This window comes from Nannospalax galili, unplaced genomic scaffold (genome assembly GCF_000622305.1).
Source record: "Nannospalax galili isolate Female #2095 unplaced genomic scaffold, S.galili_v1.0 scaffold293, whole genome shotgun sequence".
NCBI lineage: Eukaryota > Metazoa > Chordata > Mammalia > Rodentia > Spalacidae > Nannospalax > Nannospalax galili.
In genome coordinates, this window is record NW_008337147.1 from 1143435 (window position 1) to 1161582 (window position 18148).

Below are 18148 nucleotides of genomic sequence, written 5' to 3' on the forward strand. Positions count from 1 at the left end.
GTAAATAGCAAGTCTCCTAATGGGGAATTCTACTGAGTTTAAAAATGTAAAACAAATCATCTCATTCTATTAAAATATCATCCTGTGATCCTAGGGTCCTGAAGATGAAGACTTAGTCATTATCTGGTAACTTCTCATCATACTAGATTCTTTTGCAACACTCTACCCATTCCCTGCCTTATTCCAGCAACACTGCCCTGGTTCTACTCACTAAACAAGTTTTATAAATGAGCAGCCCTTAGTTTCATTTGCCTATTTCCTTCTTTGTTCACCAAATGTTTATTGAGTTCTACCATGAGAATTAGGACACAGATGCATGAGAAAAATATGAAGAATAACACAGCAGATGATTGATACAAACAAAATGAGCAAAGCCCCTCGTGCAAAGCCACATTTTCTATTTTAATGACATCAGGGAAGGGTCTTTGAAAATGGCAATATTGAGTGACAAAAGAGGAAGGGGGAAAGCTCAAGGATACCTAAGAGGTTGAGCATTCAGAGAAGAAGGAAAGGCAGGTAAAGCAGCATTTTGGTAGGAAGGAGTCAATGCATTTGAAAACCAAACAGGATCTGGAGTGAAATGGATAACAAAGAAAGAGCTGAGGCTAGAGTTAGACAAGAGCCAGATAAACAGGGCCTTATAAACCAATGAAAATTCTGTGGTTTTCTGAAAGAGATAGTGGGTCCCTGAAGAGTTCTGAGCAGGAGAGTGACACGATCTACATTCACTTTTAAATGGTTATTTTGGCCATGATAAGGAAAATATATTTGAATTGAAATAGAAAGCTAAGAAAGAAGAAAGAGTACAAGAAACAAAACAGAATGACCATGAAAGTGCTGCTGAAATACCTCACATAAAAGAGAACAGCAGTGGGGGCAGATGAGCAGCCAATTTGGGGATACATTTTGAAGTTGACAGATGGCTAGGTTTTATAACAACTAGAGTGTAAGAGGGGTTGAAATGGAACGGTGATGTACAATGCCAAGATTCTGGCATGAACACTTAGAAGATGAAAATGTCAGTTATTGAATTTGAACGGATGAAGAAGGAGAAGGATAGAAGAGATGGTGAGGGATTTAATATGTGGTATATTGAAGATCTGTATTAGATGTCCTAGAGTCCAACAGACTAGAGCACACATCATGTAAGAACTGGAGACTGAAACTAGGGAGTTTGCAAATGGAGTGCATTAAAATCAGGGGAATGGACAGAAAATGAAAAGAGAATGAGGAAGTTTAATATTTGTTGGAACCAAAGAGGAAGGTGAAAGAGCAGCAGGAAAAAGCCAAAGAAATAAGGAAGCAGCCGAGTGAGGTGAAAACACAGCAGCAGGGTAACATGCTTTGGAAGTCAAGAGGGTGGAAGGAAGCTTCTATGGCACAGGGCTCTGAAAGCTTAAGTCAGTTCAGAAAAGACCGCTGTATTTCTAGTGTGAAGGTAATCAATGGCCTTAACAAAAGTCACTTTTGGTAGAAAGATAGACAACTTACTAGAATGAGTTCAAGAAAGAACAGGTATGAAGGGTTAGAGAGAAGTACAAGTAGAAATAAATAAATTAGTATTTCTTTCTGGAATATTATACACCTAAGCCTACTCATCCCTTTCCCCCACACAGTTTAGATCCACTTCAAATACCAGCTCAGATCTAATCTGTGTTCAAACTTTTGGTATAGCACCACTTTCTTCTTAGCTTTTATTAACAGGAGAAATCAGAATAGGTATGATTACTAGATTAATGTCTATATTGCCACATGTAAATTCCATGAGGTAGAATTAATGTTGGATATATTAAAAATATGGTCATCAAAGTCAGACCTCATCAACTGCAAAGGACCTCACAGAGTCTCCCCAGAGAACTATCTCCCTCAGATTTCAGTTATATATTCTAACCACAGGCTCTGGTGTCCTTCTACGCTGCTTCAAGTTTGTCATCTTGACACAAACTAGAGTCACCTGGAAAGAAGGGAATGGGGGCTGGAAAGATGGCTCAGCAGTTAAGAGCACTGGTTGTTCTTACGAGGACCAGGGTTAAGTTCCCATGACCCACATGGCACCTAACAACCATTTGTAACTCTCCGGTCCAGGGGATCCAACACCTTCTTCTGAACTCCTCAGTCATTGCACTACATGGGTGCACTTACAAACATGCAGCCAATACACTCATACACACAAAAAATTTTTAAATAAATGTTTTTTTAAAAAGAAGGAATCTTAAATGAGCAATTTCCTCCATTGAACTGGCCTGTAGACATGTCCTGTGGAACATTTTCTTGATCACAGCTTGATATAGGAAGGTTCAGCCCAGTGTGGGGAGTAACAGCCCTGGTAGTGGGCAGGAGGGCCTGGCTTTTATATTTAAAGTAGCTGAGCAAGTCAGGGGTTAAAAACCACTAAGCAGCATCCCTCTGCTTCAGCTACTGCTTCAGTTCCTGCTCTGAATTTCTTCAAAGATGAACTGTGCCTTGGAAGTGAAAGATGAAATAAGCCTAATCATATATAGAACTCCTGTCCCATCTGTACTCCATTGCAGCACCTTCCATCAAATTTTTGGCATTCTGTTATATATGTTAATGCCTATCATCAAGTCAAGCTTTTGTACCCAGATTCCTTAAGTGCAAGTTCATCCACTGGAGTCTAGTCAGCCTATCTAGAGTCACTCCCTCAAGGATCTACCTTCCCTCACCCAGCAGTAATCAATTACCAATAGTTCCTTGACTAAAGTTGTGCCTGCTGCCCATTTCCCCAGTTTTATGCTGGGTTTTTGAGTTGAGTCAGCATGCATTTTGTGAAGGCTGTCACCACTGCTGCAAGTTCATATGGTCAAGCTTCCAGAGGCTTGGAAGACTCTGCATCCTTATGTTCATGCACTAACACTGGCTCTTACAATCTTTCCACCCGTCTTTCACAAGGGTCCCTGAGCCACAGGTAGGTGGGGTTTTAGATATGAGTCCTAAACAGGGATATGCACTCTGCAGTCTCTTATTCTTTACATCTTGACTAGTTGTGGCCTTTTGTGGACATAGCAATCTGTTGCATGAAGAAGCTTCTGTGGTGAGAGTTCGTCAGTGTTTAATCATAGCCACAGAAAGCAAACTAGGACTGCTTCCTCTCTACATCCCAGTCTCTTTTCACAAAAATGTGTGAGTTCTTTCAATAATAGTTTCCACATGACACTGTTTTCTGACTAAAATACATGCCTCCAAATGTGTGCTTCAGTTGGCAAGTAGACATTCATCATGAGAAGTCATTCCATGAAAAGTGACATTAAATCAGGACAAAGTGAGGCTACTACATACCCTAAGTAAAATAAAATGTTCAGCTTCCATTAACTCTTAATCATTTATGATAAATGAGGTTACAAAACTATGTTAAATGTTAAATTTTACTTTTATTATTTATGTTTATTAATTTTATTATTAGAAATGTAAATGAAGATATGATTTTCACTTTACCTTGAAGCTGCAAAAAAGCTAGTGATTTGGTACCCAAAACTGGCATAGTAAGCATGCTCCATGATTGCCATCAACTGAATACAGTTGTAGCCTATAAAAACAAACCCCAGAGAAAGTCAATGCTGCATTAAGGAATGTTCTAATAGTCTAACACTTACCAATAATCTTGAGGCACCAATCATCCAGAAAAGTTCTATAACTTAATATTGTCAGTAGTCTGACCTTATAACACGATCGGACATTTGGTCTCTTAGAATTATATGGTGACTAGATTTTTGAAATTTCTTCATTTTAATAAGCAATAACTGATAAGCAAATACATAATTGATTTTACATTAGAATATTAAAAATAGAAATCTGCATATGTTAAACTTCTGTTGTACTTGTAATATCCCCATAGAAGATTGTGAAGATAAAGAAAAGCAATTGATAGTATAATATACACTTTTCCTAAGCCTTTTTCATGATAATTCACATATTTTACTATATAGCATAAGAAATATTAGCAAACTCATTTTTTTTAACAAAGTAACTTTTCTGAAGCCAGGATAAATGAACCTATGAAATCACTCTACAGCAACACATGTGTATCATGTGCACAGCCAGAAACATGCCAAAATAACCGTCTTTCTTCCTCCATCTCAATACGATTTGCTCTAATAAAAATGAAGTCACTCAAAAAGTGGGAATTGTACTTCAGGAATTCACAATGCTTGAATGCTTGTAAGGTTAGTTATAAGAAAATAATCGGAAAAAAGAAGCTCTTGACCTTAAAACAAAGAAATTTTTTAAAAAGCTCTAGAAAATCAGAGCTTCCTTCTTCGTAGTACAGTCTTACTATTTTTCAAATAAAGAAAAATTTTTTAAAGTTCTAGAAAATCAAAGCTTTCATCTTCGAAGTAGTCTTATTATTTTTCAAATATGACCTGATTGCTGTGAGAAAGAAAAGACAGAAAATTAATTTCATTCTTTTGTGTTACTATGTTATGTCTTCTTGTATCTATATTTTAGAACATCATTAATTCTCTAATAGTAACAAATAAAAATTTAAAATTAAGAATTTATACATTCGAAGTTGAGTATGCATCACTTCCAGATTTCATAACTGGCTTTTTGTTGTAACAGTAAATAATTGAACTATCAAAACTGAGAGAAACAGAAGTCAGTATCTTCATCTGATGGTGTATATAAAAGATCATATATTTATAATACAATTTAGAGCAATAGTTTATTTCTCTATTATACAATAAGCATTCTTATAGAGTACCAATTTATAACTTTAGTATGTGTTTGATTAACACTAATCATTCCTCCATTTATTTATTATCTAAGTATGGGGCTATGCAATTCAACACAAAGATGAGCAAGAGAATCCTTGTGCTCCTGAACCTCTTATTAAAAACTAGGTCTCAAATAATTTACTATTCTATATTCTATAAAATGAAATGATTCAATTGGGCAATTGTAACATAATATATATAATAAGACTAATAAATCCTATATGTATTTAATTAATTTTTATTTCTGGATTGTAATTCACTATCATAGAACATTAAGATGTATACATAACTGAAAATAATAACTGTGACTTACAAATCCTTTCTCTAGCCAAAACATCAACTTCCTGACAGAAATCTATGATAAAATATACTGATTTATATTTTATATTACTTTATATTACTGTCCAGTTACTGCAGCTAAAAGGACTGTGGGCTTCATTTTAAGGGCAAGAACCTGAGTCCTAGCTGAGGCTCTATGGACAACTGACAGATTCTGGGAGAGGAAGAATCAGTTTTCTTTAAGGTGTCAAACCTGGTGGGTTGACCAGGCTCCAAGGGATGGACCACACCCAAGAGCATATGGGGAATACAAATTAGACTCAATAGACCTTTTAAAAAGAAAATAGATAATAGAGGACATGAAGTGGTGGGGGCAGTAAATTGGGGGTAGAAAAGGCAGGAGGGAGTCTAAATATGATGAAAACACATTGTATGAAAATTTCAAGTTACCGATTAAAATATTTTTAAAACTAGAGAAAAGCATTACCTCTAAAAAAAATATAATAGACATAGTGTCTGCTGAACCAAGCAGTCAGCCACACACTATTTACTCTCCTGTTTGTATGCATGAAGAAAGTGTGAATCAAGGTAGCCCAACACATGAACATCTCAAACAATGCATTTCAGGCAAAGCATGTTCCATACACACTTGGACACTATACAATAAATGACCCAAATTGAGTTCCAGACACTGTATAAATATGATTTTTTTTCCATAAAAGAGTAAAATGAACAGGCTATAATCAATGGCCACTTCAATTGATAAAGGTTATCTCCTGTAGAAAAGTAATTACACTAGCATATTTATCTACAGTTTTGGAAGCCATCAGTTCACATTACTTCAAATTGAATTTGGAATAATATCTTGAATTCTTATGCTCTATCTCATTCCATTTTTCTGTGCTATCACTATTACAGGGCAATTCAAGAAGTCTAAAATAAAATGCATTTCTATTACATATTTAATCTGTTAGCACAAAAAAGAGACACTTGTAATTATCTTTTCTAATAAGAGAACAGACTCATTAAAATTTTATCTGAATAAAAATCACAGTTATTACTTACCAAGGTCTTTGATTCTTGGTAGTACACTGCTTGTAAAATGTTTATAAGAAGCTATTTTTCCTTCATGAGAAGAAATTCCCACATGAGATTCATAAATTCTTAGACTTCTTGGTTTCTTAGGTCTGGAATGCTTAAACTAAAGAATGTGAAATTACATGCAGCATTTAAACCAAAAGAACTGATATGACACTAATTGAGCATAGGAAAGGAAACAGTAGATAAATTTGAAACACCTGAAAGTAATTTTCCTCTAAAAGGCACAGGTTGCATTCACTCTTTGAGGTTTTGTTTTATTTGGGGGGAGGTTAGAAAAGAATGCTTTATAGGATCTTATTAGTAAATTCATTTCAAAATCAAATAAGGTTTCTGCATTATCACTGAGTGGGAGTTGTTTTTTTTGTTGTTGTTGTTGTTTTTCATTTTTTCTTTTTTAACCTATGTCAATGAAGTACACAGGAGTTAAAGGCCAAAAACGTGAGTTCTAAGATACATATAGCACTTGGTAAAAACAGAATGATAGAGGGCTAGAGAGATGGCTCAGAAGTTAAGAGCACTGGCTGTTCTTACAAAAGGCACAGGTTTGGTTGCCAGCACATGGTGGCTAACTATCATCTGTATCTGTAACTCCAGTTCCAGAAGATCTGTAAACCTCTTCTGTCGTCCAGAGGCAATGCACTTCAGGAGTGCATAAAATAAACCTAATTTAATAGGAGACAGACAGCCACCCTACTGCCCTTTCCATAAAGGCACTAATCTAGCTCTACAACTACGGTAGCAAGAAATATAACATTATTTAAACCTTTGATACAATGGAAACTATAATTCAAAAATTAGTATTCCTTATATGCAAGTATAGAATTTGTATTTTTGTCTAACATCAAAAAAGAATGAAACCAAAATTATTTGGGTATTTCATTGGCTGCAGTGGACAGACTTTGATATAAAATATCTAATGTAAGAACACTATCAGAAACACACTAATGTTTTTCCACAAGTGAAAACTTTGAACATTACAATTAAAGCTATGGAAGTAAAAATTAGAAATACTGGAATAAGCAATTATTCGCAATGATTTGCTGTTCTCACCTTATATGGGTCTTCTGGATCCCAGTGAACCCAATCATAGTTCACATTGTCATTTTCACGAACCACATACTTTGCCCAAGGGGATATACGATACAAGATCTCTCCACTTTTACTAGTAATAACTACCTAAAAAGATGAGATATGACTGTTTTTAAAATACATTCACAACTCTCAAATAAAACATAATAGTCAATGAGCAATGCTAAACAAAAGAAGGAAATGTAGGCAAGAATTTAGGTAAATAGTTGTGTTTCCTCAAAGAATATATTTAAATTCTTTATTTGTCTGCTATCACTACATGATCCTTAAAGTCATCTATAAAGTTGATATTTCATGATTGTCTGAAAATGTTCAACTATAAAGTGGTTACATATATTAGATATACATACATTAGATATAAAGAGAAGAAGATTATTTGGAAGTTGTCATCAATAAATCAATCAAAGGAAATATTCATATTCTTCAAGAATGGGGAAAGATAATTATATAATCATTTCCCTTTCTTCTTCAGGGAAATGAATGACAACATTTTCATATGCTGAAGGAGTAGACTGGTTTAACCTTGAATTGTGCACACATACAAAATTATTTTCCACCCATTCTCTACTTACTGAGTACCCTCAACAACATAAAAAACAAAAACAAAACACTTTTTCTCTGGCCATCCACTCCATTAAACTATAGTTTTCAAAAATAAAAGATAACAATTGGGCAATCAAGATGGCTCAGTAAGTAATGGCACTTGTGCCAAGCTTGAAAACCAAATTTGATCCCAGGAATTCATACAGTGAAAGAGAAAACTAACTCCTGTAAGTTGACCTCTGACCATGATGCTATGACACCCCCCCACATGCACACATATACCATATGCATACAAAATAAATTAATAATGTAAACTAATAATTTTAAAATAAAAAGATAATAGTAAAATATAAATGCATTTGAGTTAATATTGAATAAATCAATAAATCAATAAAAACGTACTTTCAACATGAAATTGTATAAAACATTTGAGTATACCTAGCCACATAAATGGAGCTACCAAGTAACTGAAATTATAGCTTTTTACAAAGTTGTAATTTTTACTAAACTTTGTAAAAGCAGGTGGAGTATGAGCAAAAGTGTTCAGATTATTAACTATGCTCAGCATTGAGAGAAAATATATGGTCTAGTCTGTCTTTAATGGAGAAAAGCACAGGTACTCCAAACTGCCCAAAATTAAATCTTTGTATAAGACTTTATAATTTAGAAAAGACTTTTATATTCATATCTCACTTGATTCTAGAAGAGCTTCATATTAATCCAAATATAAAGGGACATTAAGCAAGTTTCTATAAACCCCCAAATCTCTGAGTGGCAGAGCCACTGGGTGAACGCAGTTTCTGATGCTACTTGCTCTGAAGTAGTTTCTGCAGTGTGTTATTCAGATATCAAATGAGAGGGCCAGTGAGTGACAGAAAGCAATATCCAACTAACAAACACAACCTTTTTTCCTTGTTCGTTGTTTGGCAAACTTACTAAAGCCTTGCTATTATTATCAAAAATGCATGTATCAATGGCACCAATCCAACTCATGAGTATTTAATGCACCCCCCCAAAGTCCCTTGAGCCATGTAAAGTATTAATATAATGTAGACTATAACAATAAAAGGTCCATCTGCTCACTCACATACCCAGAATAGCTATTAAGAAATAAATAACATGGGGCTGGAGAGATGACTCAGTGGTTAAGCACATATGCTGCTCTTGCAGAGGACCACAGTTTGGTTCTCATTACCCATGCTGCATTGGCTGACAACTACCATAACTCTAGTTCCAGGGTATCCTCTGGCCTCCAGGGGCACCTACAATTACATGTATAAACCCCCAAACATAAAAAAATAGAAACACACAGAGAAAAAAATATTTTGAAAAAGAAATAGAATACTATAACCAGTTTCAATGAATAATACTCTTCCTATCCTTTCTGCTTTGTAATAGGTCTACAACTCTCCAAAGGCTGACTTGTAAACAAAGTTAATTTTTTGAACTTTTTGAATTTCATACAATACGTTTTGATCATATTTAGATGCACTCCACTATCTGCACACCCCATAGCCTCCTGACATAAGATTTCAGGTACTCTGTCATATATATAAAGCCTATCGAACAAAGTTGGTAATCCCAAATGTCCCTCAAGTGAGATCATCCACTGGAGCCTGTTAAATTTAGTAAGCAGCAAATAGTTTTGATTTTAGCCACAGAAGTCAGAAGATGGCATCAGATCCCCTGGAACTGGAGTTATGGATAGTTGCTGGCCAAGAAGTAGGTGATGGAAACTGAATTTGGGTCCTCTGCAAGAGCAGTCAGTGTTCTTAACTGCTGAGCAATCTCTCCTGTCTCCAAAGTTATTTTTGAAAGTAGCTATTAGTGGGAGAATATTTGAAGCTTTAGGAACTTAAGCAATCTAACTCATGCTGAGTAATTCAACTTCCTTTGGAACATTAAATTGTTTACCTTGCTGTACATTCAAATATTTTCATAGGCTTCTGAGGAACAGGCACTGTACAAGCCTCCAATGAACCTACATCATGTGCTGGAGTTATACCAGTGAGATGATATGGATTAGAATGTCCTTGATAGGCTCCAAGTATCTGAAAACTTGGCCCCAAGTGGTGGCACTGTTAACAGAGGTTTAGGAGGTATGGCTTTACTGGAGGGAGCACATCACTGGGGGTGGACTTTCAGAGTCCATAGGCTTGGCCCACTCCAGTTTGGCTTTCTGTTTCCTGCTTGAATATGTGAGTGCTCAGCTTTCTGCTCTAGCCACCTCTGCTACCATGAATCTGCAACCCTGATGGACCCTTATCACTCTGGAACAGTAAGCCAAATAAATACACTCTTCCTTCCCAGCTAATAACGAAAATGCAAAGCTCTAGCTGTTGATACTAGAATCATTTTTTAAGTTTGGTAAGTTGCCTTGGTCATGGTGTTTTATTACAGCAACAGAAAAGCAGCTAACAACGAAAATGCAAAGCTCTAGCTGTTGATACTAGAATCATTTTTTAAGTTTGTGCTAAGGGATGTATTTCTCAGAGACATAGAGCAGACAGTCTTACAATTTGCTATATAAAAAAATGGATTCGCCAAGCTCAATATTCCCCAACTATAATGCAAACCCACTGAACAAGTGGCCAACCATCGTCAACAATGTCAACTCTATGTGGGTGGGAGAAAAGAGGAACCAATACAAACATGATAGCACAGTGCTTACAATGCTGTGTCTTTGACCTAGGAGTTCTAAGTTTATTGCCAATTTTTATGAAGCGGTAATGGGAAAACTTGTAAACTTGTCAGTAGGGTATAATCGAAGTATAAACCTAACAAGATATCATTTGTTCCTTCATCAAAAAATTCATTTTCCCCCAAATATTGTTTCTTCTTTCTCTAACAATAATTTCTACTAAGATTATCTATTATAGTGAAGAATTCAAACTTGTAGTTCCCTCCTCCTTCTCTTTGCAAGGAAATTATAGCTAAATGATATGTAGCTCAAAGCTTTCCATCAAACCTGAAAACTGTAAGACTATTCCATAATAACTTTCTTTAAGCTGCTGTTGTTTGAGCTGTCCTAGTGAATATACTGCCTATATGAAATATCTCACTTGGCTTTGTATAGTCTCTTCCCAACATTTTTTATTCTTGGAACTCAATTAACAGCACTATGATAAAATCAACAAGGAGACATTCTGAAAAAGAAAATATATATTGTCTTTGGTATGTAACTTTGCTTATAAAACTTTGTGGGGTGGGGCTTCCTGAATCTTTCCTAGGTTCCAATAAGTTTCAATTCCAGTTAAACAAAGATTTTAAATGTTAGGATTTCTGCATGCTACAGCAAAGTGATCATTTAAAGTTGTTTTCTGTTGTTGTTGTTGTTGTTGGAATTTTGTGTATTTTGTACAGAATATCCCAAACAATCTTAGTCATCTTTATATCCCCTTCGCAACTGGCACCCTCCCATAGCCCCTCCACACACTGGAACCCATATACTCTGTCATCCCTGTCTAAGGCCCACTGTGTCAAGTCAGCATCCCCAGACATTCCCCAGCACAAGTTCATCCACTGAGGTCTAGTCAGTCTATCTAGAATATCTTGTTTTAGGAAGAGCAGCTCCTCCTCACCTAGCAGCAATCCATTGCCAATATTTCTTCAGCTAAGATTGGGGACTGATGTTCATTTCCCCAGTTCTTTGCTGGGTTTTGTCTGCTTGATTTTGCATGGGATTTGTGTATGCTGACACCATTACCATTGAATCATATAAGCAGGGTCCCAGGAGCTTGTTGGACTCTGTTTCTACATGGTCATGTGCCTCCTCCTGGCTCTTACAATCTTTCTACCCTCTCTTCCACAATGGTCTCTGAGCCCTGGGTGGGTGAAGTTCAATGCAGGAGTTCTATCCAAGGACCATATACCCAAAGGACTCATCCTATTGCAGAGACACTTTCACATCCATGTTTGTTGCTGCTCTTTTCACAACAGCGAAGAGATGGAAGCAACCTAAGTGTCCCTCAACTGAGGAGTGGATAATGAAAATGTGGTACATTTATGCAATTGAGTTCTAATCAGCAGTGATGATGAAATATTGAAATTTGCAGGTAAATGGATGGAACTAGAAATGGTTATACTAAGTGAAATACCATAGACTCAAAAAAAAAAAAAAAAAAAGATGTATGTTCTCCCTCCTATGTGAATCCTAGCACCAAATCCTTATATGTGGATATGTATCCAGATGAAACTGCAGGAACCAGAATAATGAAAAGGAATCAGGGAGGTAAAGGGAAAGAAAGAACCTGAAAGACAAGAGCAGGTAGGAGACAGGTGTTACTAAGGGAGAAATGGATAAAAATTGGGCTACTTAGATGGGAGGGGAGATGGAGGTTTATACAGGGAACTTTGGGGATAAAGGGAAAGAAGGAGCTCAAGAGAGGTGGGACCATAGGAGACTGGTATTATCAAGGGAGAAATGGGGGAAATGGGGACACTTTAAATGGGGAAACCATGGTGAAAGGGTTAGCCAAGGAGAGAGAGTGGAGAGATAAATAATGCCTAGCTAGTTTTAAAAATCCAGAAAGAATCACATTAGCATAGCAACCTAAAGAAAGTTACACATACAATATCTCTACACAAGTCCACGTGTACAGCTAAAGGCAACAAATCAAGAAACTGTGGCAAACAGGAGAAACTCTGCTTTGAGTTGTTGGCCAAGATAGTCCAAGACACAGTCTCTAAAGTTTTTTTTAGTTGGTGAGGAGAAAAGTCTAGCTAATACTCTCAAATAGAAGATCTTATGCACTGCTAGTAAATATAAACTACATAAAAATCTCTGAAGAATATCTTAGCAAAGAATATCAAAAGTTCAAAAGGCAATAATCTCAAGGTTTGAACACTATTAATTATACCTCCACAGAAACAATCACACCGTGCCCAAACAATGATGCCTTTGTCTATTGATCTTTTAACTTCTTTAATTAATAAAAATTAAATAATTGAGCAATGTCTAATTGCTAAAAACATATTACTACACTATAGAAACATTCTTTCATATTATAAAATGTATGTGCTCCATTTTCCTAATGTAAATGCAGAAAACAGGAGGATGGTATAATTTTTTCTGATAACTGTTCCCCTTGTATAGCTGCCAGAATTTCAAAATACTACTACCTGGGATAAAGATTGCAAATACACATAATATATAATCAGACAATTCTGAAGAGCTGTGCTATGCAAGTTATAAATCATGTATATATTAAATTTATCAACACCCAGTTATTTATTAAAAACATATCAGTTCAGTAATAAACAGCAAAAGCATAGTGGTTTATGAAATTATAATCTATAATGTTTTATGTTTTAATTATTTTAATATAGCCTTTTTAGCTAAGGAACTAAATTATTTATATGACATGAGAAGGTTACCATCAAAGGACATTATCAGATTAAATAAAGGAGAGGAAAATAAAATCTCTACCTTTGAAAAAGTCAAACTGACTTAAGTGAACTGTTTGAAGTCAATTTTATTTAGAAAATAACATTTAGAACTCAAATATCCAATATAAGGAACAGTATAGTAAGTGGTAAATATCTAAACATATCCTTTATGCAAGGAATATCTTTTGAAATATTTCTTGCAAAGAATGTCTTTCCAAGCACTGGAAAATTATTGAAATGAGATTCTCCTCAAATGACCAACAATTTTGTAAAACAGGGGATGTGCTCAACTGGTTAGAAGTAACTGTTGTCATATTCTAGGAGATGGTATTGAATGTAACTCCAAGTCCAAGACTGAACGCATGGCTGACTAACAGGAAAAAATGAGAATATTAGATAATATAATTTAAATTGCCCAAATAAAACTACCAAAGTCTCATGTTAGGAGGAGAGCCTTTAGCAAAAACTGTTTAGAGTTTTTAAAAAAAGATAATGACTAAAGCAAGTATTTGAGGGGTACCAGTCAGAAAAAAAATATAACCAAGGTCATTTCTAATGATGAAACAATTACCTCTTCTTTTTTCCTTCAATATTTCAGAGTTACTGAGGTCTAACTGGCAAATAAAAATAGCAGATATCAAGGAAAATGACATTTCCACACATACACACTTAAATACAACTTATTTCAACATGCATAACACATTTCTACCTCTCAGACCAGATGATGGATGCACATAACAGACTTCTAATTTACTAGCTATTATCTCTTTAGTAGATGGGTTATGCTGAATTGTGGAAGTCCAAGAAGAACCACAGTAGTGACTGGTATTATACTACTTCATTAGTTTTATTTTTGTTGCTGTGATAAAATGCCATGACCACAGTAACTTATAGAAAGAAGAGTTTATTTCAGCTTGTGGGTCCAGAGGGCTATAAGGCCATCTCAGTGGGGAGGCATTACAGTAAGCAGCAAGCGTGGTTGCAGGTGCGGGAGGCACAGAGTGCAAATCTTGAAATGCAATCATGAAGAAGAAAGAGCAAACTAGAAGTGGGGAGGCTATGAACTCTCAAAGCCCATCTCTAGTGACATGCTTCTTCTAGAAAGGCTATCTTTTCTATGTAAAATGACATACTATTTGCCTATAACATATGCGGCCCTCTTGTATACTTTAAATCATCTCTAGTTATAACACCACATACAATTGGAAGGTTATGGAAATAGTTGTTATATACTGTACCATTTAGGGAATAAATAATCACAAAGAATTCTGTACTTGTTGAATATGGACAATTTTTTTTCAAATGTTAATATCTGAGACTGGGTGAATTTACATATTTGTAACCAATACATACAGAGGGATACCAGTACACACGTTTTAACATTAAAACTTCATATGTGGGGCTGGAGAGATGGCTCAGCGGTTAAGAACACTGACTGTTCTTGCAGAAGACCTGGGGTCAAATCGCAGCACCAACATGGCAGCTAACAACTGTCCATAACTCCAGTTCCAGGGATCCGACAGTCTCTTCTGCCTCTGCAGGCACTGCACAACACGGGTGCACTTATCTACATGCAGGCAATACATGAGTACACATAAAATAAAAATAATATATAAAAAAGAAAAATAAATAAACAAATAAAAGTTCATATGTGGATTGCTAGCACCAAATCCTTCTAAGTGAGTATGTATCCATACATAACTACAGGAACCAGCATAATGAAAAGGAACCAGGGAGGTAAAGGAAAAGAAAGAACTTGAGAGAGAACAACAGTAGGAAATAAATGTTACTAAGGGAGAAATGGATAAAATGAGGTTATTTAAGTGGGAGAGGGAGGGAGGGTTATACAAGGAAACTTGGGGATAAAGGGAAAGAAGGAGGTCAAGAGAGGTGGGACCATAGGTGACACATACTATCAAGGGAGAAATGGGGAAAATGGGGGCACTTTAAATGGGGAAACCATGGAAGAAGGGTTAGACAGTGAGTGAGAGAGGAGAGAAAAATAATGCCTAGCTAGTTTTAAAAGACTAGAGGGAACCATATTAGTCCAACAACCTACTGACAAATTATATATACATTATCTCTACATGAGTCCATGTATGTAGCTAAAGGCTACACAACAAGCAACAGTGCCAGATAGGAGATATCTTCTTTTGAGTTGTTGGCCAGGGTGGCCAAAGGGACTCCCAGATGGTAACCCAGCATAGAACTGGGCAAATGAACAGCAGACCCCAATCTTATATAAACGGATATTGACAGCAGTGCCAGACAGGAGATACCTGCCTTTGAGTTGTTGGCCAGGGTGGTCCAAGAGACTCCCAAAATTACTCAGGGTATTGCCACAGCCCTTGATGGCCTCACAGAACTTGAAGGTAAGACCCTACTGCCAAAGACAGAACATACTTTAGACATAGGATTTGGAGCAATAGAGCTGCGACTGACCTGTGACCACTTCCCCTAAAGGCTAGCTTTCATAGATTTGGAGAACTCTATGAAGGTGTCAAGGAAAAACATTAATGGATGACCAACATCAGCTTCAAGACCAAATAACCACATCAATGGCCAGCACAGCATACATCATTGGTGCAGTATTGGCACTTTTATCTTGGGGGCAATCAACAGCTACCTAATTGGACTAAACGCCCACTTAAAGAGAGGAAACTCAAGTGTGGTAATGTAAACATAACCAAATACACTTGAATGGAGTGGCCATGGATCTTAGACAAAACCCCAAGACTGTCACATCGCTAGATTAATGTGATTTCTTAGTTGTGCAAAACATGTATCCTTATATTTACAGACATATATCCCAGTTACCACTCATCAAAGAAGACTCATTTTCACGAGTCAGAGACTATTACCAAGTACCACAACTGGTCACACATGGACATTGTCTACGAATTGCCCAGGCCTAAGTTACACATTTATAATGCAACCTCTACACCCAAAGCTCATGTAACATGGAACAGCAATAAAGAAGAGAATATTAATATTTTGTTAAAATCTCCATAATGAAGCTTCCTAATGTAGCGAGGGCCAGGAACACAAAATATCATAAATAGCCAAAGTATAGAGATCAAAAGTCTTCTGAATTATGGTCCTTGGACTGGACCCCTGTATTTAATTTCACCCACCCAATTCTCAGGGACAGTTGTGGAAGAGGGGGTGAAAAGATTCTAAGAGCCAGGGAAGAGGTGCATGACCATATGGAAACAGAGTTCTATAAGCTTCTGGAAACCTGTTCATATGATTCTCAGCATACACAAGTCCCATTCAAACTCAAGCAGACAATAACCCATCATAGAACTGGAAAAATGAATAGCAGACCTCAATCTTATCTGAAGGAATGTTGGCAAATGATTGCTACCAAATGAAGAAGAGCTGATCTTCCTAAAACAAGGGACTCTAGATAGCCTGACAAGACATAGTGGATGGACTTGAACTGGGGAACATCTGGGGACAATGACAACCAGTAGGCCTTAAGAAGGATGACAAAGTATATGGGCTCCAATGGGGAAGACTATGGGAGGTGCCAGTGGGGGCATGGGTATAAAGATGATTAAGACTGTTTGAGCTGTTCTGTATGAAATACACAAAAAATTCAACAAAAAGTTTTTTTTTTAAAGTTCAAGAATTACTTTTGCAAATTTACACAAAATTTAGCATTAGTAAAACTTTCTAAGTGCTCCATATAATTTAAAATGACGTTCTTAAATATCACTTCAGTTCAACTAACATTTTTTAAAGGAATCTACTGGATAAATTTCATCCTTTTTCACTACTTATTTCTACTGTTATGACTTAACATTAAGTAAGATTGTAAAGAATCTCTTTGCCACTGTGAAAGGCAGAAAAAAAGCCCTCCAAACAATACCTATGTCCTACATCCTGTATCTGTGAGTTATGACTTCTATGGCTAATAGGAAGGACTTGTAGCTGCTACTAGAGAAAGGATCTAGAGATGGAGATTAACTTGATAATGAACAAAAACAAGCTCACATATCCTTGTAGCAGACAGAAGGAGACTTGACATAAGAGAAAGAAAAGGCAACACGATCAAGGAGGAGAGATGAGAATGGTGTGGACAGCAGCCAAGGAGAGCCAGCAGCCTCTAGAAACTACAAGTATCAAGAAACAGTTCTCCCCCTGGCCACCAGAAGCCCCAGAGGAATTAAGGCCCTGCCAATAGCCTGGTGCTTTTAAAAATCTGGCATCCAACAGTTTGTGAGATCAAATTTCTGTTATTTATAGCCTCAAAATGTATGCACGGGCCTCTGAAAATTAAGATAGCCATAAAGAAAAAAATAGCTAGATGCAATCAGTTTTCTAGGGAAAAAAAATGACAAAAATGGAATGCATTAAATTTAGTTAAATAATGTCTGTTTCAGAAAGAGTTAAAAGATGAGGCTATGTTAGTAAGAATTCTCAATCTTATTTTTTAAATTTTTTAACGATTTATTTTATGTGTATGAGTGTTACATCTACATATAAGTATGCCTGTGTGATGCAATGCCCGCACAGGCCAAAAGAGGGCAATCAATCCCAGAAGAGGGCCATCTATCCCTTGGAACTTGAGTTAAGAATGGTTGTTACCAGACAGGAGCTTTAACCAGCTAAGCGATGAGTCTTTCTGCAAGGAGCAATATATTCTAAAATGAAATAGAGATCTTTTTTAAATGTTAAAAACTCATCCAATTTTATGTCTTACAGGGCTTATACTGAGTTCAAGATTGTATAAATGTATTAATTCAACTGTGAACCTAGAAACTTGCACCCACTTGTGAAAGAGATGTACTCTTGCTCTGGAGTGTGTTACTGAATATGTTAAAGATGTAGTGAAATGATTCTTCTAATCATGTACTTATTAAAAATTTTTTTAAATGATTAAAAAAATTCTTCAAAGCATAAAAATTTGCTCAAAAAACCACCAAGTTAAGAGCCATCAAGATGGTTTAATGTGGGGCTGGAGAGTTGGCTCAGTGGTTAAGAGTACTGACTGCTCTTGCAGAGGACCC

The 18148-nt window shown here is 36.2% G+C and overlaps 1 protein-coding gene across 1 annotated transcript in view; it reads right to left on the bottom strand.

The window, feature by feature from the left end:
• Gbe1 (1,4-alpha-glucan branching enzyme 1) overlaps window positions 1-18148 on the bottom strand; it is a 300252-nt gene that overhangs the window by 136899 nt on the left and 145205 nt on the right. The window contains exons 4-6 of the mRNA XM_008832224.3: window positions 7164-7289; window positions 6078-6213; window positions 3454-3544 (exon numbers count right to left, since the gene is read on the bottom strand). Of these exons, the coding sequence (XP_008830446.1) occupies window positions 3454-3544; window positions 6078-6213; window positions 7164-7289 (353 nt within the window). The remainder of the gene's footprint in view (window positions 1-3453; window positions 3545-6077; window positions 6214-7163; window positions 7290-18148) is intronic.